Below are 23,685 nucleotides of genomic sequence, written 5' to 3' on the forward strand. Positions count from 1 at the left end.
ATTGAACCAAGAATCCGAAGATATCTGGCATGAATGTGAACACGGCGCATAATAAAGTGCTTATCTACATCAAGAATCGTGCTCTGTCCTCTGTAGTGCAGTCCGACAGAATCCATCTCCTCTCCTTTTAACATAGGTTGATACGCCTCAGACATCAAATGTGAGTTTATCTTTTAAGTTATAATATTAAAATGTTCCGTAAATATTAATTGTTGTAATTTAAAAATATATTTATATGATTTTTCACTTGTGTGATGAAAAATTTATTACATCTTAGTTGGTGTGAGTGGTTGGTATGATTTCAAAATATGTTAATATGATTTTTTAAAATTTAGTTTCACACCAAAGTTGATTGGTATGAGTGGTTCGACACTCTCACTCCTTAAGAGAGGTCATAGGTTCAAGCCCCACTCTCGTATAGAGTCACCACTTTGACCAGTACTTTTCCCCTTATGAGTCGACCTGGTTCCCCTTATGAGCCGACCTGGTGGGAGTGTGAATTAATCTGAGTTGTGTTACAGGTTTAAATGTGTCTTCCACGGTTGGGGCTCGCTCAGGACTACCTCTTGGTCAGTGCCCTTGGTTTTATCCAAATTTTGTGCGTGCCTCTATGCCTAACAGATTTCCAGAGGCAAAATTTAAAAATACAACTCAATCGACCGTTGATTTTAATTTTTAAGGGTAGTTTAATCGTCGGTCTTCATGTTTATTTATTTATTGAGGGTAGGGATCTTTGAATTTATCAAAATATTCTCTACATCCATTATTTCATAAAAATTCTTATTACACAATTATATTCAAGGACAAAAAATAATCTACGGAAAAAAAGAACTATTCCTATATAAACAAATTACTGATTTTTGGATCCTGCTCTTGCATAATGAGAATTGCTAAACAATGAAGAATTAAAATCAATTTGAAAAATAAGTTTTATTAGATTATTTAGGATCTACTGAATCTATTTAAGAGTAATTGTTTTTGGTTCTTCCTCTAGACAAAAACTAGTTTTATATGATTGGCCTGATGAATTTAATGTGAATTTTTTCTTTACGTTTTTTGTGATGCAGGCTATATAGTTACTTGTATGATTAATTTAAAGCATTGTTTGATTAGTAACTAGTGCTCCATTCTTATCAAGTCTTTGTATTACAATAGATTTATAATACTTTCAAGGAGAAAGTTACGGTGCAACGGTGATACCGTATCACCGTTGCACCCAGCCGTTGGATCCCACTGGATCCATTCATCTACGTGGATCCAACGGCTGGATGCAACGGTGATACCGTATCACCGTTGCACCGTAGCCGGACCCTACTTTCAATACCTTTTATAGTAGTAAATACCAATTTGACAGTTGTTAATCTCATTATTCTCTCTTTAATTTATTCACGACTGTGAATGAAGAATATAAAAAACAGAATATAGAAGGAAAATGATGAAGGAGAACATACCATAATGGTGGACTTACTTAAATTGAATCTAATAAAAATATTGTTTAGAAAGTTTATATTAAGTATTTAAGTACGTTTATAAGGTAAAAATATAAAATTTAAATTTTAGTAGTGAGTTTATTTAATAATGAGTATGATAAATGGTTTAATACGTTTAAATAACCTTACCCATTTATTTAGTTATAAGTGGGGTTATTTGAACTTGTCAATTTTCTCTCTACACCCTATTTTTTAATTAAAATATTTATAATCAAATTAATTTTCATAAAATTACCCAATCAACCTTATTCTCTCTCTCTCTCAATTATTGATCAGCTCTAACCAATTCCTTCGATTTTCTCGTTTGCAAATGAATGTTAAATCTTACAAACAATCGAAATTAATTTTACTTTTTGGATACAACGAAAATCATATCAAGGTTTAATGCCTCACTGCTTCAAGACTAGGGCTCTTGGGACCAAAGGGGTTTCAAATTTTGCATGCTTCACTTTGAAATTTTAGAGCCTGAGTTGGCTTATTGATTTTATTCAAAAACTCTTCAACCAGGAGCTCAATAATAATAAGTACTCTTTCTTTAATTTATAGGAACAGGCTCATCATCACAAAAATGAGTATCAAGAATTTTAATAACCATGAAAGGGATAAATTTTTTTAATTTTTCCTATAAATATGTGTAATACTATAAATCTTTGTATCAATTTGAAAATAAAATAATGTCTGAACTCAAATGCTTTAAAAACAATTTGTAACGGAATTTATAAAGAAAAAGAATCCATGGTCAAAAAGAGTGAAACAGTAAGTTTTTAATTTGCAAGAAGTGACATAAAGAGAGAACAAGCACTATGAGAAAGAGAAGTAAATTATGGACAGTTTTGAGATTTTAAAATTCTAATAACTATTATATTTATAAAATGAGTGCATAAAAAGATTTAGTAAATTCAAATAACGCTATTTTTTAATTATTTATTATTTTTATTTTTCATTGGTGCTAATCGCTCGCTCGTGTAAATTACAACATTACCCTTATAAGAAGTTGTCAAAATGTTTATTTTTTCCCACTATAGTAACTAAATATTAAATAAAAAATTAAATAGTAACATAAGTGACGCAATATATCGTTATTTACGGTGCTTTTAAATATTTGCAAAAAAATTTTAAACTTTCGCCAACTATTATTAAGTGTATGTTTGGTATGTCTTATCTAATGACCATAAGTGCTTATTTAATTGTATAAGTTCTTATCATAATTTTTATTGTTGTTTGTTTTTTTTTTTTTTTAGTATAGTTTTTAGAGCTTAAATAAGCTATTTTATTTCTACTAGCAAAAACTCAAATTTTGGGCTTTTGGGAGTAGAGGTTAATTTTTTTTAAATGTTAAAATATCCAAAATATTCTCTATTTATTTGACAATCTTATTTTATTCTTTTCATAAAATAACTTTAAAAAAACTTGTCTATTAAAATAATTTCATAAATTTTTAATAAGAGCTCTTATTGACAATCAAACAACTAAATTTTTTTAGATAAAAACTCTACTGTCAAAAACTATACTTAAATAAGCTCTATTTAAAAAACTGTACTAAATGAGACCTAATATAGATGGCTTGCCAAGAGTACTTTTAGACGATCTCCGAGCATTTTAGAAGTGGAGACTTTTGATATGTTTTGCATTATAGTTACGAATATTTACCAACTATCTTAAAAAGCTATTCAACGCCAATACCAAATATTGACATCACAACAAAGCCAAGCGTCTACCCTTAGGCTACAATTGTTATCAATTTTTTATACCCACTTTGATACACAACTGACTATTTCCCATGACTATTTACTAAAATAAATTTTAAAAATCATAACAAATAATTTATATTTGACAGCTAATGATTTTTCTTAAATACCTATTCACCATAATTAGACCTTTAACCTAGCACTATAGTACCAAACAAAGCCTTAGTAATTAATATTATTTCATTTTGTGATATATCTCTATGTTATTAAAGCAACGAGATCTTCTTTACTCCCTTCTTATACGGTGTGAATTTCCTCCCTGTTATTAAAACTATGTGATTTTATTGTTCTTACACCTACAGACATGGTAGGGATGCTTTTGTTAAAAGCAGTTTGAACAGAAATGCGTTGCATAAAAAAATAAAAAATAAAAAATCAACAAAATACACCATGCATATTGTAGTCATACACGGCGATACCATCCTCATCCAGTTCCAAGCTATCCCAAGAAGTCTCAACATGCAATCATTTGGATCAAAATGTAAATCAACAGAATCAGAGGAACATGAAAATCTCTCAAACAACAGCACTTTTATGATTTTTGCTTTAGACAAAGAGTGTTTACATGCCCACTTGACAAAGAAATCAAGCTGTCCCAGCGATCCACCGCATTGGATATTGTTATCATCAAAAGTTGTAAGATGCATAATAAATCGAAAACTATCATACATAACAACTTGATATTTCTTGCACTTAGATGTACCTGAAAGCAGGGACAAGTCACCTACCCATGCAACGCAATCTCACCATTCTTGTAAACCAACCACTTTTCTCAGTGACCAAGCATGTTAGGACCTGATAATCAGTTGTATCCAAAACATGATTATAAACACAGCTTGCAGAAGTTTACTTGGTATTGACCCTCAAATTCACAACCAGGTAGTATAGCATCTCATTCTTCCCAAGTAATCTTACAAACTTTATCTTGCATCTCCTTTCAAATATTCTACGATTTTCAAGACCCAACAAGACCTTTGTGTCGAGCATAGAACATTATTATTGAGAAAAGCGAACCGCAAACAATACCTGTGATGATGACCACCTGAAGTAACAAAAATTTAGGAGAGTGCAAAAATTGATTTCAAGAACTTGGAAAATTGCCTTGGTTAAGACTTGGAATGCTATATTCGTGATCTGGAGATGTATTATACATACCCATTTGAATACATATCCATGGCCTGTCTTCCATGTATATGGGATGTTCATGCCAAATATTGCAGCCACCAAAGAATACACAGACAAGCAAACAGTCCCAGAACATAGGAAAAGCTCTAACTGGAGCACATGATAAACAAATTTTTATATCGTTACAACCCAAATAAAACAGCTCTCAGAAATAATAATACCAATAAAGCACCAGTATAATGATGAGAAGAGGTACTGAAAGACAAACAGAGACAAAGGATTTGACCAGATTCAGAGAACATTACCTGAATCAGCTGATTTCGATGGTTATCAAGCTGCAAAAAGAAATAAATGAAATATCAAAACATTTGTTCTGAGTCCACATACCTTAGGCAGTTCAATTATTAAAAACCTTCCTCCACATTATTATCGCCTTCACTACATCAAAATCTTAACACTAGGTGGTTTGTCTCACCTGAATATTAATGTAATCCTCTGTGTCATCTATATATTCACGCAGCTGTTAAGAAAGATTTATTAGCACTAGTAGTGTAAAAAATAAGATGCTAGATTGTTTACCAAAAATTGTTCTCTCTACATCATCACACATAACCTCAAGCATGTCTTCCCATCTCCCTTTCTTATTTATAATCTCGTAACAAGAAGAGAATTTCATGTGCATGGTGCTTACCGTGCTCAACTTGTTCAATGTCCCATCAATTTGCATAAAGTAAGCCTGCAAAAGAAACCCAACGTCCAACTCAAATTTGAAATGTTAAATAAGAGCTATGACAAGTATATGACTTCATAACCTCAAGCAACATTTCAAGTTCCTCAACATCATTTTCCTCTTGAGTTGTTTCCACGCTCCCCCTACTTATTGTTCTTGATATTTTAGAACCAATAGTGGGAGAGTTAAGAAACCAATGGGGAGCACCAGAACCACTGACAGGTGAAGATGCTACAGCCAACTTCCTTGATAAGTAAAGGTCTGCCATATCATCATCATCATCTAGCAGTTGTTCAAGTTCATCCCTGACCTGGAAAAATAAAATGTTTTGAAAATTTTAAATCCAATCTCAGGGCACAAACATTCACTTTATCTATAAATTGGGAAGTACGAAACCAGAGAAGGTATATAACGGACTTTATTTCCAGACTGCATTCCATAATTTTGGTGTATTTTAGTCAATATTATTTTCACAGTTGAACTCAAGATTTTGCAATGTGCTTTCTCCTTCCTAAGGCACAAAGAAGCTGCTAAACTGTTCACAGGAAAACCTCTTCCCAGAGTCATAAGACTCCCTAAAGACAGTCCCTTGTGAAGACAAAACGTTTATTAGTTTGTAATCTTCCTCTAAAGCAGATATATGCAAGCAAAATAGCACTTAACCAATTGTACATAGCAAGAATAAACCAATTGTACATAGGAAAAATGGAAATTAATCATTAGAAGATTGAAGAACTCACTCCAATGCTAAAGGTACAATGCCATGTAAATAAGAAAGAACAATTGCTCATACCTTTTGAACCCGATTTGTCAACCTTGTCATCGCACTCTTCAATTTACGCACCCGATCCAAATTACGACTGCTAATCTGGATTAATTGTGAAAAGTGTTTAGCAAATGGAGTAAAAGAATGCCATCAAAACTCCAACACAAATTGTGAAAATTAAACATTTCAAGTAAAGGTGATAACTATAAAATATTAGAATGCGACTGAATCCTTCAATAGATCTGCTAAGGTGAGCAATTTTGACAGGTTTACTTTAATATACTCCAATCAAAGGGGTTTCAGCTAAAGATAATTTGCAATCAACAGTTTTAGCCTACCCAACTATTAGAACGAAGCAAGTGAGACAGGTCGTCGTAAGGCCATTACCTTGGAAGTCAACTCATCTAGAGCAGGATAAGCATCGGTCTCCAATTCCCTTGTACGCGCATCAAGAAAACTACAGATGGCTTCTAGTAAAACTTCTAATGCACGAAATTCAAAAGGAAATTCTACGTTGCACAAGACAGAAACAAAGAAAAACATCATCTTTAAATTACAAACTTTACAAAATGACAACAAAAAAATGAAACTTTTCTTCGTAACACCATATATTATCAAACAGACAATTCTAAGTTCATTGAATTAGATATACCATTTTGTTCACCGGTTTCAAAATTATTTCGCACCCCAGGGTGGTTGTCTTCTTCTTCTCCTTGGCCTTGGCTTATCGGATAATCCGAAGCCAATCGTCTTTGAAGTTGCTCTACAATGGGAATCACATTATCATCCATTGGATCTCTAAGCAACACCTATCTCAAAACAAATAATTTCTTTCGCCTCAAGAAAAAAAAAAAAAAAAGGTTTAAGAACTGAAGGAAAAAAAGAAAAGAAAAGAAGGAGAATTCAAAAACATTAATTAGAAGTTAAATTACCTCGTCCGCTGTAATAATAGCTTTAATATGCTACAACAGAAACGCATAAACAAAACAAAGTCAGCCGACCAAAAAGTTGCAAGTAAAAGTACAAAACAGACCGTTTTGCAAATAAACCGAAAGGACAAAGCTCACCTCCAAATTGAGTACGATGACTTTTTCTCTGCCGAGAATGGTAGAAGGATAATTTAACATAGGATCAAGAATCCGAAGATCTCTGGCATGAATCTGAACTCGCCGCATGATGACGTGCTTATCCACATCAAGAGTCGTGCTCTGTCCTTCCCGGTCCAGCAGAATCCAGCTGCTCGAAACGGCCGTTTTTTTCTTTAACGACGATTGATCCACCGACGTCACCACGAGGCCGTCTCTATTCATTTTCAATAATTCAATATCAGAAGATGAGTGTGAGCAGGCAAGAGAAAGACTTGAGTGTTTGATGTGAATGTGAATTAACTGGTGGGTTCAAAAGAATTGATAAGAGTTAGAAAAATGAAGAACAGAAGAGACAAAGACAGAGAGAGAGACAGAGAGAGAGAGAAAGGATTTTGATGGAAGTTAAATTGAGAAGATATTTGCATGGCTTTTTAGTGGCTGGTAGTGGGAGTGTTGCAGGCGTGCTGCCTGTAAGTTAAAAATAGAGGGAACGGGTTTTGAACAGGTAAGTCGTGAAGTTTGCGTTGGTTTTACTCTCTTTTACTCCCTATTTTTGGCGCGTAAGCCACTCGCATTTTCCGGTAAAAATTAATTTATAAATCTTACCTGGCAAATTAAAGCAACACTGTTTCAGCTTTTAATTAAGAAAAACTAAATTTTGTTCTGAATTTTATTTATTTATTAATTTTGCGGAAATGAAGCTAACAAATTGTTTCTCACAGCGCGTGGGGAAAGTCCGAAATTCCAATGTCTCTTTCACATTCCATATTAACGTATGCAGACTGCAGTGCGCAGATGACCATGACAACTAATCTCAATTGCTATTCGCGGGTCAGTTTCGATTAAGTAGGTTTGTGTTTTCTAATCTGTCTATTAATAAGATTGCAAAAAAGTTTTCAAGCAACTAAGAGGGGCCTAATACAAAATAGATCGATCACACTCACACCATTAGTAATTTTACAATGAATTGAGAATGATGATAAAAATATTATTATTATATCATTGCATCGCCAATTTTCAGCCACGGAACAAAAACTTTTACGAGACATCCGAAAGCAAAGTGTATCGAGCCGATACGGCAACGAAGAGTAATGCATAATTGAGGAAAAAAGGCTTCATGCAAAGTGACCATGACGCGTTGGCTTGGCTTCACCTTTATTTTTGGTTTATTCGACCTATTTATTTATCTCCCCAGCGCCCGCTTTCTAATTTGCTTTTAGGGAAAATGACAAACACACCCCCAATTTTAAACAAAAAAACAAAAAACTTTCCTAACATTTTAAAAAAGATATTTACACACTAATTTATTATAAGTTTACCATTATACCATTCTAGCATATAAAAAAAATCATTAGATTATCCAATTTATCTATATATTATTAATAAAATTATAAATATACTCTTATTGCCTCATTCCTCTATTAAAATTTTTATCAATAACCAATTTTTAAAAAAGACATTTACACACTTAAAAAAATTGTAAATAAATTATAATTTTAAAAATAAAATTGGTTATTAATACCATAATAAATAACATAGAAAATTGGTTATAAATGTGCAAGTTTAAATGATTGGCATGTGGAGAATTGTTAAATATATAAGTTTAAAGTTTAAATAAAATTGGTTATTAATAACCAATTTTATTTTTTAAAATTATAATTTATTTACAATTTTTTAGGTGTATAGATGTCTTTTTTGAAAATTGGTTATTGATAAAAATTTAAATAGAGGAATTAGGTAATGAGAGTATATTTATAATTTTTTTATAATATCCAATTTATCTATTTATAATTTTATTAACAATATATAGACAAATTGGATAATCAGATAATTTTTTTTTATATGCTAAAAGAGTATAATAATAAAATTATAATAAATTGGGGTGTAAATATCTTTTTTGAAACGTTAGAAAGATTTTTATCTCTTTGCCTAAACGTTGGGGGTGTGTATTTTCCCTTTGTTTTTACTTAATTTTCAAATCATTCTTGTGCTTTTCTCTCATAAACTTCAATTGCATGGCCTTGAACCTCTCTATTCATTAGTGTGGCTGTCTGTGCCAGTGCCACCGAGATCACATGCACATCAACGAATTACCCGAGCCGCATTAACTTTCCAATTTCGAAGTGAGCAGCACAAATTTTGTAAAAGAAACTAACAGCAGGAATGATTAATTAAATTGACAAACCAAAATATAAAGAGGATGAGAGAGGATTTTGGTTTGTTTAGGTTTCTTCTTCTCTATAGGAGCATTAAGATTCTTCTCCCTTATAACTTTTTCAGGCTTCTTGGTATTAATCCCCTCTCTCTTATAAATCATTTCAACATCATTTCTCTTTTGCTTAATTTTCAGAAATTGATAATCCAGTAGTCTAAGAGAGGGAACAAATGAGAGAGAATAAAAAGTATTTAAAAAAAAAGTACTTTCTTATTCTTAGGGATAATTTGCAAAATAAATAAGATTAATGAGAAATTTTTGGGGCCGGTGATACAAAAAGAGTGGGTCAACTATCAGTAATACCATTTCCTCTTTAACACCCCCCCCCCCAAAACCAAAAAAACCGCCCCTCAAATGAAGTGGGCTTAAGCCCATAATAGCTAACAGAACTAATCATTGGGCCATGCAAGGCCCATTATAAAACACGTTTACCAAGAAGAATAACAACCCCGCGATCCAAGTGACCAACTATTGTATGACAGACGCAACCTCGGATACGACTACAAATATTCCGTGTATTTAGAATTTTTTAATGGAATCTTCACCCGCACTCGATCGAAATTCGATAGTCGAGAGTCATAAGTTTCAAAGTGTTAGGTCATAATCTGGTCACCGAAACCAACGCGTTTGGCACGATGGAGTAAATACAGAGCACATGCTAACAAGAAGACAAAAAAGTAAATAACACACAACCAATTACTAGATTGGCAGTTCGACATTTTGCTGCCATCAATGCACAAAACATTTTAGTGAACTTTTTTTAAGTAGTGCCGCTACCGCTCTAAAGGTCGCATACTCACACCTACTGCATTCGGTCGCCCCACTTTAAGATAATTTGAGCCAGCCTACTTAAAGACACGTGGCTTGTCCTTACATTTGTTTTCGTTAATGTAATCATTAGTAACGTTGCCCCCTTCAATTTTTATTAATTACTCTATCATCTTGCTTAATTATTAATCAAGTACTCAAATACCCGAATTCAAGCCATTTCCATTTTCCACGCTGCAAAGAATTAATTAAACGTGATTTCTAAAATAAATAAATAAAAATCTTGAACCGCGTTTGACCTAAATGAAAGACCATAATATTTTCATCAAAATCAACGGCTGAGATACATACCCCTCCCCTCATCATCTGCCGCCTATTGTCGCGTCGCGAATCTGAACGCTGAAATCCCCAAGCAAGGGATATAAATATACATGATAAATCCCAATCCCGAATCAGAAATTTATTAACATTAAATAAAAAATACCTGATAAGAGAAAAATAATAATGAGTAAAAAGGCAACCTCCCTCCTCACAGACCCGAACATGAAACTAACAGCTTTATTTTCCTAACAGTATATTTTCCTTCCCAAAAACGCAAAGCGACGGAAAAGGGAACCTGAAACCCTAGTATAAATCATTCTTTATAATTCCTTGCGATACAAACATCGAATATTGAGATTTTGAATCTATGCGATGTGCTTTTTGGAAAACGACGGAGAAAAAAAAGATAATAATAAGAACTACAGTACCTTGGATAGAGTGAGGATTGAGTTTAGATTTTTTTTTGAATAAATAGAGATTGTTATTGATGAATCAAGTTCGTCGATGGCAGAGGATTTCGATCCTCGCTTTGCTCTCTGTTTCTGTGATCGCTCCAGTCATTTTCGTCTCTAACAGGCTTAAAGTCTTCACTTCAATCGGTAAACTTCCTTGCACATATCCATATATGTATTTTAAGTATATATGAATGTATCCGTCTTATGTACGTGATAAAAGTAAGCTTTAGTGATGGTAGAGATTTGTGGATGATTAATATGGAAGTGTATTTGCGTACTTTTTAATTGTATGTTGATGATTGGGAAAGTGATTTTGATTCTTAATAATCCAATTTTCACTGTATTACTGAGTTTGCTCGCCCTTCGATGTGCATATGCAGTTGTTTTTCATTTTTTAATTATTATTTTTTATTTTTTATCCATTTGATGTGTCGTATTGATTGATCCTGTTTCTCTGCATTTGCGATTCTGTTTTGCCAGGAAGATGGGACTTTGCTGAGGAATTATCTACTACTGTATGAATCTAATCTCTTTAAATCTTGGTTTTAAGCTTTTCTGCGTATGTTCTGCTTGGTTGCTGGAAAAAATTAAGGACGAAAGTACACAAAAATCTGTTATTTATTTAGTTACTTACTTTTGGTATCTGAAGAATACGAAACCTTGTTATAATTAAGTAAACTTTTTTTTCGCCTACTATTGTAGGCGTTTGTGTTTTGAAGACCTCTACCTTTTTCCTTTTCTTATCATTTTCCAGCAACAAATGGACTTTAGCTGTCGTGTCTTTACCTGTTATTGAGGATCAATTTTGTTTATTTGGTGCAGAAATTTAGGGCAGAAAATATAAGACTTAATGCGATTGAGCAGGTAACTTAATATGTATTGTTGTATAATGTGTTTGCTTTTCTATTCAATTTCTTTTTTGTTCAATGGTTTTACTAATTACATGTGTAATTTTATATGCTTTTGCGGTTTAGGAAGCTGATGAAGGTTTGAAAGAGCCAAAACTAGTTGTATACAAAGATGAGGATTTGGGTTCCTTAGTTAGTTACAGCACTAATACTGAGAGTGATACCAAGCAATCTCAATATGCTGGAGACACTAACATCTTGGAAAATAATGGTTGGTATTGTTAGGAACATATTTTCTCCCTTAATTTTTAATGCTTTCATTCTTTGTTGAATTAAAGTTAACTTTAGTTTGCAACTGTTATTATTTCCAGGAACAGATGAAGGAAAAGAAGAAAATAAGAAAATGAAGCAGAAAACAGCATCCTCGGGATCTCGTGGAAAGGTATGCTTATCCATGAAAATTTTTTGATGAACTCAAACGGAAGTGTAGAATTTAAACACAGTCTAGATGGTTGTGGTAGTGTCTAGTACAAGACGTAACAGGATAGGAATATATTCACATGACATGAAAAGATACCACTTTGGGAAGATTGGTATTTTATATTCTTTCATTCTTTCTTTTATTTCCTTTTTTTAATCTTTTTTTCAATTGGTCTTGGTTGCAGGACCAAACCAATCAAGCAGGAGCTCGACGTAGTCCAAATGTACAGGCTTCATTGTTGAGAGTTTCAGATGAAAAGATTAAGGAGATGAAAGATCAAGTGATTAGAGCCCAAGCATACTTGAATTTTGCACCACCAGGCAGTAATTCTCACTTAGTGAAAGAGTTGAAACTGAGAATTAAAGAGGTGGAACGAGCAGTGGGTGCAGCCACCAAGGATTCTGATTTATCAAGGAGGTATATTATCACTTAGTTCATTTTTTTCTGGTAACTAACTCATGGATTTGATGGATATTTAAAAAAAAGTAATGAAAGAAGATTCTTTTGTACCGATCAGTGAGTAAGAGATTGTTTGTATGTCACTTAAAAGTTAAATTGCAGAGAGAAGTTTCTTTAAAAATCTAAACAGACATCACCAGCTAAGTAGGTATGAGATCTGAATACCAGTGACTTTGCAGGGCTTTCCGGAGAATGAATCAAATGGAAGCTACCCTGGACAAAGCCAGTCATGTTTACCCAGACTGCTCCGCCATGGCCACTAAGCTCCGTGCTATGACTTATAATGCTGAAGAACGAGTGCGGTTGCAGAAAAATCAAGCTACATATCTTGTTCAGCTTGCTTCTAGAACCACACCAAAAGGCCTTCACTGTCTATCTATGCAGCTGACAGCCGAATACTTTGCCCTACAGCCTGAAGAGAGGCATCTCCCTAACCGACAAGATTTGCACAATCCAGATCTCCACCACTATGCTGTTTTCTCTGACAATGTTCTAGCTTGTGCTGTGGTTGTTAATTCCACAGTCTCTTTTGCAAAGGTATAATGCCTCTTCTTTTCTGGTCCTAGTTCTTTTATTTTTTCTTTTTCAACCATTCCTAATTTCCTGGTTTAGTTTTCCTAACCCATTTATTTGTGATATTATTGCTGACATATCTTCAGTTTCCTTTTTATTAATGACTGGAATTACTTGCAATTAAAGGGAATTCGAATCATTATAAGAATATGACTTTTCTGATTGTAGAAATATGACTATATGAGAAATGCTTACTTCTAATTATTGCACTTGATCAATGCTGATGCACCTCCCAAAATATATTTTTCATGTTTATAGGTAGTAGTTACTACACGTCTGTCATTGCACCCCTTATCTGTGATGAATAAGATGCTGCTGGGTTTTTCATTATACGACTCAACAATTTGTGCTGGAAGCAAGGAAGATTGATGATATTTGTTACATAACTATTTGTAGGAACCAGAGAAAATTGTATTTCATGTGGTGACTGATTCTCTAAACCTCCCAGCAATCTCCATGTGGTTCTTACTCAATCCTCCTGGCAAAGCAATTATCCAGATCCAGAGCATAGACAATTTCAATTGGCTGTCCACCAAGTATAATGCAACATTGAAGAAGGAAAACTCCCACGACCCAAGATATACTTCCGCCCTGAACCACCTTCGGTTTTACCTGCCGGATGTCTTCCCTGCATTGAATAAGGTTCTACTCTTTGACCATGATGTTGTGGTGCAGAGGGATCTAGGCAGACTTTGGAATATTGATATGAAAGGGAAAGTAATTGGAGCAGTGGATACTTGCAAGGAAAGTGAAGCCTCTTTTCGCCGGATGGATTTGTTTATAAACTTTTCAGATCCATTGATCGCAAAGAAGTTTGATGTCAAGGCTTGCACTTGGGCATTTGGGATGAATTTGTTTGATCTGCAAGAGTGGAGGAAAAGAAAACTAACTGCAGTGTACCATAAATACTTACAGTTGGTATGTGAATATTTACGCTTCTACCTGAATTTGCATTTTCTTGCGTTACTAATTACTTCTCTCTGTTATCTCTTACAACAATACGTACTGGTCTACCACAATATTCTTAATGATTATTTACAAGTTTCCTGTGATATAAATTCTCCAATAAGATTTTTTTTTTTAATTTAGTATTTCTTCTGGTAATTGAGCTAATACCTTAGCTTTTCCATTTATTGTTATTATTATTTATTCATCAACTCACTTTACTCCTTTTTCTCTTGTTTTTTTATAACTGGAATTTCTCTAATGGTAGATGTAAATGTTAACAACAAGACGATAATTTTTTATCATATACTAGTATGCATTATGTCACTTTTAAAATATCTTTCATCCTGTACTAATTCTGAAGGAACTCATGCCTTGTTCAGCTTTCTGCTCTTTTTGTGCATAGTTTAGACTTTAAGAGTATTCAGCGTGAGATTGGCCGAGTGGTTAGGACTTGGGAGGGCAGCAGTTCGAACCCCCACAAGCGCAATGTGGGGGTATTTCCTACCTTAATTATATTGTATGATTAAGTGGAGGTAGTCTTCTCCCTTACCCAAGTGTGAGTAGAATACACATTGCTCGAATATTAATGAGAGTTAAAATCTGGGCAGAGCTCCATAAGTATTGATGTAAGTTGGTCCCAGTAATAGTCTGATTTGTAAATATCAATATAGTCTTATGTAATATGAGTTGTAGTTTGAGCAATGGTCTCATGTAATTAAAAAAAAAAGAGTATTCCGAGTGAAAACTGAGGTGATGACAAGATGATGTCATGTTATGTGGGTTGGATTCTGTTTGAAAATTGTCTTCTGTCAGGGATGTTAATGATGACCTCAAAAGGCTTTTCCATATCTATGACTACCATATTATATTTAGAGATGGCTTGGGTTGTTGGAATTGTGATAGACCAGGTTTTAACTCCTGACTGTTGGGTGCAAAAGCTTGGATGCATGCATATTAGTAACTAGCTTAACATATTGCTGCATAAGTGTTTTTCTGAAGATATGAAAGGGTCGTCAACTCCTTTTTGTGTGTAATATTGGCATCACTTGCACATGCATGAAAACAGACATCCATCCATGTACAAATGTGCTCCCCTTCAATGTATCTATTAAGCATATGTAATGAATATCTAATGTCTTACCCTTTACCTGGGGTTTGGTACTTTGGTTGCAGGGATACAAGAGGCCATTGTGGAAGGCTGGGAGCTTGCCTTTAGGTTGGATAACTTTTTATAAACATACAGTGGCTCTAGACAAGAGATGGCATGTACTTGGTCTAGGTTATGATTCGGGTGTTGCTCGACGGGACATTGAGCAAGCAGCAGTGATACACTATGATGGAGTCATGAAACCATGGTTGGAGATTGCAATTGCTAAATACAAGGGATACTGGACCAAATTTATAAATTATGACCATCCTTTTCTGCAGCGGTGCAATCTCCACGTATAATGCAACATGACAACTAGTATTACCGGTATTAAGTGATCCACACCACATTATTGGAGTTGCTCATTTACTTGATTCTTTATTGATCTCATGTAAATTTCTAGTCAGTCGAAAATTTTTCCGGCAGTAATCTCTTAGGAGTTGAGTTGATTTATAGCGATAATGTGAGAAGGGTCCGTGCTGGTAGATGTTTGTACATAACCCATTTCACGTATTCCATTATACTAAAACTGTACTGAAAAAGAAGATTTTTATTCATTTACATCAATTTTAATACCTCACTGGCTTTCATTTAAGTTTTTCGTTGTTCTATGATTTGGAGGACAATTCATATTATTTTCCACGACAGGGTGTTTTGATCTTTGTTTCTTGTGGGTCAAAGAGAGATTAACAGTACGCGTTAATGCGTGCAAGCTCGTCTATTTCTTTTTGACCTTTCAGATCTGATTAAGCGAGATCTTGATCTCGCTTGATCCTTGAATCTTTCAGTGAAAGACATAATTATGAGGGTGGTTTAAATTTCGGATCTGGACTTCTATTTGTGATCAGAAAATAATTTTGAAGAATGACGGACAAAATTTTTTAAATCAATCGATCGCTCAAAGTGAAAATCCAATTGCCGATAATATACTAATGTTATATGTTAAGATTCATTTCCAAAAAATATCTTAATGAATCATTCATACCCATCAATATTTCGATACCATTTACAGGCATAAGAGGTACGAAATTATTGGAATATTGATCAAATACAGAGCAAAAGACTGAACGTCAAGAGGAAAATAACTGGGCAGGTTGGGTCCCACAGGCCACGTGTCAAAGAGACCCCACTGTTGGCTTGCAAACGGATGATGTGGACGACACGTGGAATTACGTGGTTGGATTAGTGTGGATAGAGGATTTCAAATGTAAGGTTAGCTATCTACCTATCCGTGCTCTGTGGTGCCAAGCTTGGACCCCATGATATTAATCTGTAGATGCTTCAACGAAATAAACTGATATACCCTGACCACAGCAAACATCTTTGTGCTCATTCTTCACTCCATCTCGTCTTCCAACTCCAAGAAAAATGGCCGCCATCACTGCTAGCGTAGGAACATCATCGATTACACCCTCGGTTCTTGTACACAAGCCATCCATTGTAGCTTCATCATCCCCTGTTCTTGGTAAGATTTTGTTTTTATCTCAAATCCCACGCTGTTATGAGAATAAATGATTGCCGCTTATGAAAAAAAAATACTTAAATGATTGTTGTGAACTAAATCAAGTGATTTCACCGCTTGAACCAATTAACACACACAAGCAATTATAAGTTTTTCAGCAATTGAGTCGTATCTTTACAGGATTGCCAGCAAAGGCAGTGAAGGGGAAAGTGAGATGTTCGATGGAGGAAAAGCCTTCAAAGCAAGAGAGCAAAACAAACGTGGGAATGAGTGCGTCACTGCTGGCAGCAGCATGCGCGGCAACAATGTCAAGCCCAGCCATGGCTCTTGTTGATGATAGAATGAGCACTGAAGGAACAGGGCTTCCATTTGGCTTGAGCAACAACCTCCTTGGGTGGATTCTGTTGGGTGTTTTTGGTCTCATCTGGGCCCTCTACATTCCTTACGCTTCCAGTCTTGATGAAGATGAAGAGTCCGGATTGTCCCTCTAACAGTCCGAAGTCTAAAGCCAAACCCCTTGTTGGTAGAAATGTAAAGAGTTTGGCCTTTTTCCTTAAATTTGTTTTAGTAAAATCTATCTTTTGTGTTTCTGTTTCTTGACTCATGTTTCCTCTCTGTGCAATGTTATTTTCTCTTTAATGCTTCATTTGATCGTGGAGTATTCGAAGCTGGGGGAATTTAGGATATTAAATCTATTTTCTTGACAACCAAGTAATTAATTATTACTGTTAAAAATACCCAAGCTGCCATTACTTGTTAACTGGTCATCACTTATCCATCCAGAGCTTTCATTCCACAACAATTCAGCCACCACAAATATTCTTCGCAATCAGGAAGAACAAAATATGATCAGATGCAAGAATAATCTTCGTGATTTTGGGCATGCCTTTTATGCTCTAACATATTGTAGTGGCGATGACCACCTTAAGTAACCAAAAAAAAAAAAAATTAAGAAAAAATTAAGAAATCAAGTTTGATGCTATTTTTTGTAATCAATACGAAAAAAGGCAAAAAAAAATTATAAAGAGTTTTTTTTTTTATAACTATTTTTATTATTTCATTATCAAAATAATTTTGCTTTGAAGGCACATATCATTAATTATCAAAGTGTGTTTGGGGGATGACAAACAGTTCGGTTTTTGTCGAATTGAATTAAAAAATTTATTGTTCGATGCGGTTCAATTTAAAGAATAAAAACCGGATGGTTCAAAAATAAACGAATCGAACCGACAAACCGATTAAAATAAAAATCAATTTCAATTGCTAATAACTTTCTAAATCTAATTCTAACCTACATTTTATTTCCAAATAAATAAATAAACAAAGATTGGCACGGTGGCAGCAATCTCGCTCACGCACAAATCACTCACAGCTTCACGTACAACAGTCTCTCTCTCGCAGCCTCTCACGGTCACGCCGACGGCCCAATGCCGTGACGGACTCATCCCTCACGCACAGTCCGCCACAATCTCACTCTCATCACTCACGGTCTCACTCTCACCATCAGCCGCCGCCAGCACCCATCACTCACGAGTGTGGCGACGCTGTTCTGCCTTATCTTCGCCAGCCGTCGCAAGTTACCTCATTCATCTCGCCAGCCATTGCAGCCTCTGTCCGTCGTTGCTGTCGGGCCGGTGAAGGTAACAATTCTATTATTCGTTATAGTGCCTAGTGTTTTGATATATTTTTAACAGATGAAGATGCTATGGTAGGCGATGATAAAGGTTAAAAATATAGCATGCATCACGCATGGTCATGAAAAAATAGGTTCTGGATTTATGAGCGTTTTTAGCTTTTAATAATTAGGGCGGTGCCGAGAACTGATATGGTTTTTTGTGTTGTGTGTTCTGTCTCCCACAGATTCAAAATTTATGAGTGTTTTTGGCTAACTAGGAGCTTATGTAGGAACGATGAATTACACGCTTGCTTTTGTTTAGGTATTGAGTGGGACCAAATTTGCACTGAGAAGCTGTTTATCTGAGAGATTCTTATTCACATCCACTGTCCTATTTCAGCATTGAGCATTTTATTTTTCACTAAGAACATGATTTAGTGGTGCCAAATTTGTTTCTTTTTTGCAAAATTGTAGTTGTGCACGGCCTGCGATTAAATGCTGTGCCAGTTTGGTAGACAAATTGTGTTATTTAATCTACAATTTTATCTATAAATGTTGTGCCAGTCTGGACCCAACCGAACCGAACTCTATTTCTTGAGAACCATTCGGTTTCAGTTTGGATCGATTCTGATCCAGAATCAAACCGAACTGTATAATGCCCACCCCTAAACTGTGTTATGAACCCACAGTAGAATTCATTCTCAAAAAAGGGACTAATAAGTGGAGGGTGGTTGGAGTTAATAAAACTAGTTAATGTTGGATCCTAAATTCTACCCTCTGTCAAATTTAAAAACTGATTTGTAAGAGGGCAAGGGCCACATTATAGGATCAAAGTATTTTGATAGCAATTATTATGAACCCACAAGATATAACTCACTCTTAAAACCCAACTTATAGGAGAATGGTGCTTTAGAATTAATAAACTACCAACTAGTATAGTGATGGCAACATTTCCTGTGGAGGCCCATGCCCACGAGCGCCCGATCAATACAAATCGGGTATGCAACCTTGCAAAGCTTCAAAATTTAAAACGTGCCCATTTCGGGAATAAGCCCAAGTCTGAAAATGTTTTGGGTTCAGGGATTTTATCAGCCCCAAACCCGAACCCGGAATTTTTTTAAAATAAAAAATATATTTTGATTTATCAAATAATAGAAAAAAATCAACTCACATAAGTTTAATCAAATAATAAAAAAATATAAAACACTAAAACCCTAGATAAACTCATGGTGAGTTTACTCTCTCAAAATGCTAGACTCTACCCATCACCACCTCCAATTCTCCAATGGAACTTCCCCTTCCTGGCCAACGCGTCCAACACCAAAAGATCAAAATTTGCTGTCAATGTCGCTCTCCTCTCTCGCCTAAAGACCAAGCTTCACCGCCAGCTTTACAACTGTAAATTCTACTTTTAAACTTTATCGTTGTAAATTCTTCATCTATAACATTTTTTAGAATGCTCTGTATTCTCTCTTTATAATTTCTGTGCATTTTTCATTTATTGAAATTCAAGAATGACGATTTTTTGTTTTTTTTTTTCAGGGACTTGATTGTGAATATAAACAAAATCAAATTACAAAGCTGAATCAAAGAGATCGCTACTATTGGTTAGCTGGGAACTATATTTATCTGACTGACCTTTGAGCTCATAATCCAAATCCATTATGATTCATTGTTTTTATCTACGCGTGGATTAATCCAAATCAAAGAGATCGCTACTAGTTACTAGGCTCATAACTGGTGGATGTGGATCCTAAGACTGTTAGATTAAATAATTAGCCTTTTATCATCATTTTAAAAGAGAGAAAAATAGGAAAAGGAAAGGAAAATAGAGCGACATCGTTTGCAGCAAAGTGTCTAAACCCTCAGCCACCACTGGCCCCACTGGACGATAACTGCAGCAGCCAGTAATTGGAAAAGCAGAATACTCGAAACGACAGGTCAAGGCAAAGTAATTTAAGCACTGCTGCCTAGCCCCAGATGAAGTTTCTACCTTCGCCATAAATGCCACGCAAGTCTCATCTGCTTTGAAGAAAGTTGCTTTCTAATTCTCAATTTGGAAAAAGTTAAAAATGTTTTATCTGAGCAAAATTGAGCACACATTGCGTTTGCCACCTCATCTTCTTCGCCTTCCTCTCAACGAAGCTATTAAACTAGAACTTGAAAATGTTTTCTTAGATAAGGTTTGTCAAATACAATTCAGTGATTCACTTTAAATTTTTTGTATCGATTAACTTATTTTTAGAAGATAATAATTTTGTACATGAAGGTTATTGCAAACCTGGGACTTTGTATTTCTATCTATGATATCAAGGAAATTGAAGGTGGCTTTGTCTATCCAGGAGAAGGTGCTTCCACACATACGGTATATTTGCACACTGTTCTGTTTTCTATCTTCTTTCCATTTGTATTTAAGCATGTGTAGCTTTAACTCACTTGGAATTAGAATGCTTTCCATTTGTATCTTTTGTTTGCCATTTGCGTTCAAAATTTTAATTTTACGACTATATAAGTTGTTGCTTATGTAAAAGACAGTTCCTTTTTGTAAATCATAGGTTGATTGTGTTGACAATCTCTCTGTTGATTGAACAGGTGAAGTTTAGATTGATGGTGTTTCGTCCCTTTCTGGGAGAGATAATTGCTGCCAAACTTAAAGAATCTGATGCCAACGGTTTGCGCTGTATGTCCAATCAATGCCTCACTGCTCATATGATTTTTCATTTAAGGCTTATAGATTAATGGCTTATATCTAAAGTCTTGCTCTGGTTTGAATTTGGACCAACTCTTATTAGTCTTTGCCAAAATTCAGTATGGTCTGAGTTCTTTTCAGTCATTTGCATTACTTGAGAGATTTTCTCATCAAACGATAGTCTATTTATATTTTTCTCGTTTCCTCTTCAATTAAAGATTTATATTTATTATTACAATTTTAACTTGTATCATATTTGCTCTGTTTGTGGTGCATATTTTTGGTTTTCTTTTTGATTTAAAATTGTCTTTGGAAGAGTGTTAAAGCTCAGAATTTTTAAATGACAATGGCATGAGTAGTTGCACAGTTGATTTCCTAGATATTTGATGGTAGCGAACCAAGCTAACAGCCAACATGTTGTAAAAGTTACATGCTTGGCTTGATGATAGATTGTGAAGTCTCAGCATCAAGACTGAATATGGCTGAACTATCCTCCTCAGAATTCTTGATTTAGAAATTAAGAGCAAGTAACTTGTTCCTAACATTTTGTTGTAACTCATTTATTTAAATTTGGCTTGTGTTTGTTATAATCAGTCAAATTGCACGTCGCCTTGTCATATAGTGGTCAAAGTGATTCAAGAACTTTAGTATCCTTAAATAATTACTTGTGATAAGTCCTATTGTCATTTCTTGTTACATGACAAGTCTGCCTCTGGTGTAAACTATATTTCTCTCCTTGGTGAAGCAACTAAGTTTGAAGTCATTGTGTTTTCTGAATTCCATGATCTACAGTGTCCCTTGGATTTTTTGAGGACATTTACATTCCTAGTCATCTTTTACCAAGTCCATCTCGTTCTGAGCCTGACCCTAATGGAAGGTGTGGTCCTTTCCTGGTTTATTCTACTTTTCTTAATTTCTATCATAATTGTCTGCACATTATGAAATTATAATTTTCTTAGCTAATATCTTTTTATGTCCTTTCTTTACATGTTTTTGCACTGTTCTAGACTTTTATGATCTGGTTATAACCGCTCTGGTTATAACTACAGGTACGAAGTCAAATGGATATGGGAATTTGGAGATACAAAATATGTTATTGATGGGCTAGATGAGGTTTATGTTTTTGTACTAATTCTATCAACATCCTCTTTTTCTAATGTGCTCAAGTATGCTGACTTTAAAATTATTAATGCCAGATTAAGTTTCGAGTTCTCAGTGTGAATTATCCTTCAATTCCAATTGAGCAAGCAGAAGGATCAAAGCCATTCGCCCCAATGGTGATTAACGTAAGTAAATTTTTCTAACTTAATTATTTGGCTGGTGGTTGTCTCTGGATGTATCATCATCGTTATCCTTATTTATCTCTAGCCTTTATGATTTTGGGACTAACAGCCTGCAGCACTAAAACATTTGTTACTTTGAGAAAGCTACTCACTAGCAACTACTACAAAAGGGGAACAAATAACAGGAAAGTACAGAAACACAGATATTTTAGATTACTGGTCTCTAAAAAACGTGGTGCTCATATGCTTTTAGACTTGTAATCACATTCGAGAAACAAAATCCATGTTCAATATGTGATTAGTTTGGTAACGAGATTCATCTGGACGAATCTGGTAACATAACTTGCAATCATATCGGTTTATCTAGAGTTTTGAGTACATTGAATATGTTAACATGAGAAATGGTTTGTGAAAATTGCACCAATTTTCTGGATCTATAAAAGTTTTCACTTGATTACTCTCAATACATTGCATTTGATTGTTGGCCAGTTCAAATCTGGTGAGTTGCTCATTTGTTCATGGGAGTATCCCCATTTACTCGGTATGGTATTTATTTATCTCGGTGTATTGGATGTGTTGTAGAGAATGTGGTCAGCTAGCTTTCATTATTACTTTCTCAACGGGATCTTAAATTCTTTTTCCTGTTTCAATTTTAAATGTTTGCAGGGTTCAATTGATTATGATGGTCTAGGTCCAGTTTCGTGGTGGTAGGATGCTGAGAAGGTTTCACACAATTAGAGATGTCTGGAGCTTGTAACTAGCTCAATGAAGTAACCAAAAAACAACAGGGATTTATCTTTGTCATAGCTTGGGTGGGTTGTCTGTGAAAGTTAAAACAAATGTATTATATTTTATCTTCATTTCTTGAAAATATAGAAAAATTTCATGCCCTTTAAAATTACTTTTAAATTTCAAATAGAGAAATTCTAAAGTGTCTTTTGTGAATATCATAAAGTGCATGATACTTAGAATTATTACATTAGGAAACTAGGCTGAAATCACTCACAGGCCACAGGGACAGCGGCAACAGTAGAGTATGAGATGGTGGAAGTCCTTGGACTCTCGTGTAACAACTCCTCTGATGGCATTCCCATTTCAAAGTTGTTTTTTCAGTAATATTATTGTTGATGCTCAAATCTGCTCGCCTTTTGACCGACCAGATTCTTTCACCAACGCTTGTGTTATCTACTGCTGCTTGTTCACTGAGATTGGAATCGTCCTCCTTTCTCTCAATAGACCTGCGCTCACTAAAAACGGATCAGAGACGCCGGTGGTTTTGCCGGCGTAAACCCTCCGATGCCTAAGTTAGCTCAAGGTGTTTACGGGAAAACAGTGCAATTTAGACCTCAAAATGCTTTCTAAATTATTTGGAGTTTATCAGAAAATGGCCTGATGGAAATTTGGCAGCGTTTTCCCTCTCTCAATTTTTCTGTCCCTTTCTTTATCGATTTCTTCTTCTTTTATAGCCTCTGTT

The 23,685-nt window shown here is 34.8% G+C and overlaps 4 protein-coding genes across 10 annotated transcripts; 3 read left to right on the forward strand and 1 right to left on the reverse strand.

Annotated features, from left to right (window-relative positions):
• Nucleotides 1-3,752: 3,752 nt before the first annotated feature.
• Nucleotides 3,753-7,422, reverse strand: LOC102628739 (magnesium transporter MRS2-I-like). Of its 3 annotated transcripts, none has more exons than XM_006479523.4 (11): nucleotides 6,927-7,421; nucleotides 6,792-6,821; nucleotides 6,524-6,668; nucleotides 6,247-6,368; nucleotides 5,887-5,961; nucleotides 5,176-5,403; nucleotides 5,055-5,099; nucleotides 4,839-4,883; nucleotides 4,669-4,698; nucleotides 4,394-4,513; nucleotides 3,753-4,280 (listed from the first exon to the last, which is right to left on the reverse strand). In XM_006479523.4, exons 1-11 carry the CDS (start codon nucleotides 7,167-7,169, stop codon nucleotides 4,194-4,196), a joined length of 1,170 nt encoding a protein of 389 aa, XP_006479586.2. In that variant the 5' UTR covers nucleotides 7,170-7,421; the 3' UTR covers nucleotides 3,753-4,193. The 3 variants fall into 3 exon arrangements, with proteins under 3 accessions (XP_006479586.2, XP_052294524.1, XP_052294525.1); XM_052438564.1 differs by having other exon boundaries at nucleotides 6,512-6,668; XM_052438565.1 differs by lacking the exon at nucleotides 4,839-4,883 and having other exon boundaries at nucleotides 6,512-6,668; nucleotides 6,927-7,422.
• A 2,979-nt stretch (nucleotides 7,423-10,401) lies between these two features.
• Nucleotides 10,402-15,757, forward strand: LOC102629185 (probable galacturonosyltransferase 6). Its single transcript, XM_006479525.4, has 9 exons — nucleotides 10,402-10,850; nucleotides 11,187-11,221; nucleotides 11,529-11,570; nucleotides 11,681-11,825; nucleotides 11,926-11,996; nucleotides 12,220-12,452; nucleotides 12,674-13,031; nucleotides 13,464-13,985; nucleotides 15,189-15,757. The coding sequence occupies exons 1-9, from the start codon at nucleotides 10,739-10,741 to the stop codon at nucleotides 15,462-15,464; spliced, it is 1,794 nt and encodes a 597-aa protein (XP_006479588.2). The 5' UTR covers nucleotides 10,402-10,738; the 3' UTR covers nucleotides 15,465-15,757.
• A 671-nt stretch (nucleotides 15,758-16,428) lies between these two features.
• Nucleotides 16,429-17,270, forward strand: LOC102629478 (photosystem II reaction center W protein, chloroplastic). Its single transcript, XM_006479526.3, has 2 exons — nucleotides 16,429-16,627; nucleotides 16,805-17,270. The coding sequence occupies exons 1-2, from the start codon at nucleotides 16,531-16,533 to the stop codon at nucleotides 17,113-17,115; spliced, it is 408 nt and encodes a 135-aa protein (XP_006479589.2). The 5' UTR covers nucleotides 16,429-16,530; the 3' UTR covers nucleotides 17,116-17,270.
• Nucleotides 17,271-17,912: 642 nt separating this feature from the next.
• Nucleotides 17,913-23,309, forward strand: LOC102629765 (uncharacterized). 5 transcript variants are annotated; one of them, XR_003065524.2, is made up of 9 exons: nucleotides 17,913-18,264; nucleotides 19,782-20,422; nucleotides 20,509-20,604; nucleotides 20,832-20,919; nucleotides 21,721-21,805; nucleotides 21,978-22,041; nucleotides 22,125-22,214; nucleotides 22,321-22,752; nucleotides 22,878-23,156. XR_003065524.2 is itself a non-coding variant. In XM_006479527.3 (8 exons), exons 2-8 carry the CDS (start codon nucleotides 20,312-20,314, stop codon nucleotides 22,920-22,922), a joined length of 579 nt encoding a protein of 192 aa, XP_006479590.2. In that variant the 5' UTR covers nucleotides 17,916-18,264; nucleotides 19,782-20,311; the 3' UTR covers nucleotides 22,923-23,156. The 5 variants fall into 5 exon arrangements, 2 of the variants coding, with proteins under 2 accessions (XP_006479590.2, XP_052294171.1); XR_003065523.2 differs by lacking the exon at nucleotides 22,321-22,752 and adding an exon at nucleotides 23,167-23,309 and having other exon boundaries at nucleotides 17,916-18,264; nucleotides 22,878-23,023; XR_370840.4 differs by lacking the exon at nucleotides 22,321-22,752 and adding an exon at nucleotides 23,195-23,294 and having other exon boundaries at nucleotides 17,916-18,264; nucleotides 22,878-23,023.
• The last annotated feature ends 376 nt before the right edge of the window (nucleotides 23,310-23,685 follow it).

The sequence above is a fragment of the Citrus sinensis genome, chromosome 3 (assembly GCF_022201045.2).
Source record: "Citrus sinensis cultivar Valencia sweet orange chromosome 3, DVS_A1.0, whole genome shotgun sequence".
Taxonomy (NCBI): domain Eukaryota; kingdom Viridiplantae; phylum Streptophyta; class Magnoliopsida; order Sapindales; family Rutaceae; genus Citrus; species Citrus sinensis.

Bases quoted from the DNA above. Each gene is read 5' to 3' on its own strand.
- LOC102629478 (XM_006479526.3), top strand. From the start codon at position 16,531: ATGGCCGCCATCACTGCTAGCGTAGGAACATCATCGATTACACCCTCG. The intron at 16,628-16,804 runs GTAAGATTTTGT...GTATCTTTACAG, and splicing joins TTCATCATCCCCTGTTCTTG to GATTGCCAGCAAAGGCAGTG.
- LOC102629185 (XM_006479525.4), top strand. From the start codon at position 10,739: ATGAATCAAGTTCGTCGATGGCAGAGGATTTCGATCCTCGCTTTGCTC. The intron at 11,826-11,925 runs GTTGGTATTGTT...TATTATTTCCAG, and splicing joins TAACATCTTGGAAAATAATG to GAACAGATGAAGGAAAAGAA. The intron at 13,986-15,188 runs GTATGTGAATAT...CTTTGGTTGCAG, and splicing joins ACCATAAATACTTACAGTTG to GGATACAAGAGGCCATTGTG.
- LOC102628739 (XM_052438564.1), bottom strand. From the start codon at position 7,169: ATGAATAGAGACGGCCTCGTGGTGACGTCGGTGGATCAATCGTCGTTA. The intron at 5,404-5,886 runs GTATGAGCAATT...TTATTTTTCCAG, and splicing joins TGACAAATCGGGTTCAAAAG to GTCAGGGATGAACTTGAACA. The intron at 5,100-5,175 runs GTTATGAAGTCA...TTTCTTTTGCAG, and splicing joins AACTTGAAATGTTGCTTGAG to GCTTACTTTATGCAAATTGA.
- LOC102629765 (XM_006479527.3), top strand. From the start codon at position 20,312: ATGTTTTATCTGAGCAAAATTGAGCACACATTGCGTTTGCCACCTCAT. The intron at 20,605-20,831 runs GTATATTTGCAC...TTGATTGAACAG, and splicing joins AAGGTGCTTCCACACATACG to GTGAAGTTTAGATTGATGGT. The intron at 22,215-22,877 runs GTAAGTAAATTT...AAATGTTTGCAG, and splicing joins TCGCCCCAATGGTGATTAAC to GGTTCAATTGATTATGATGG.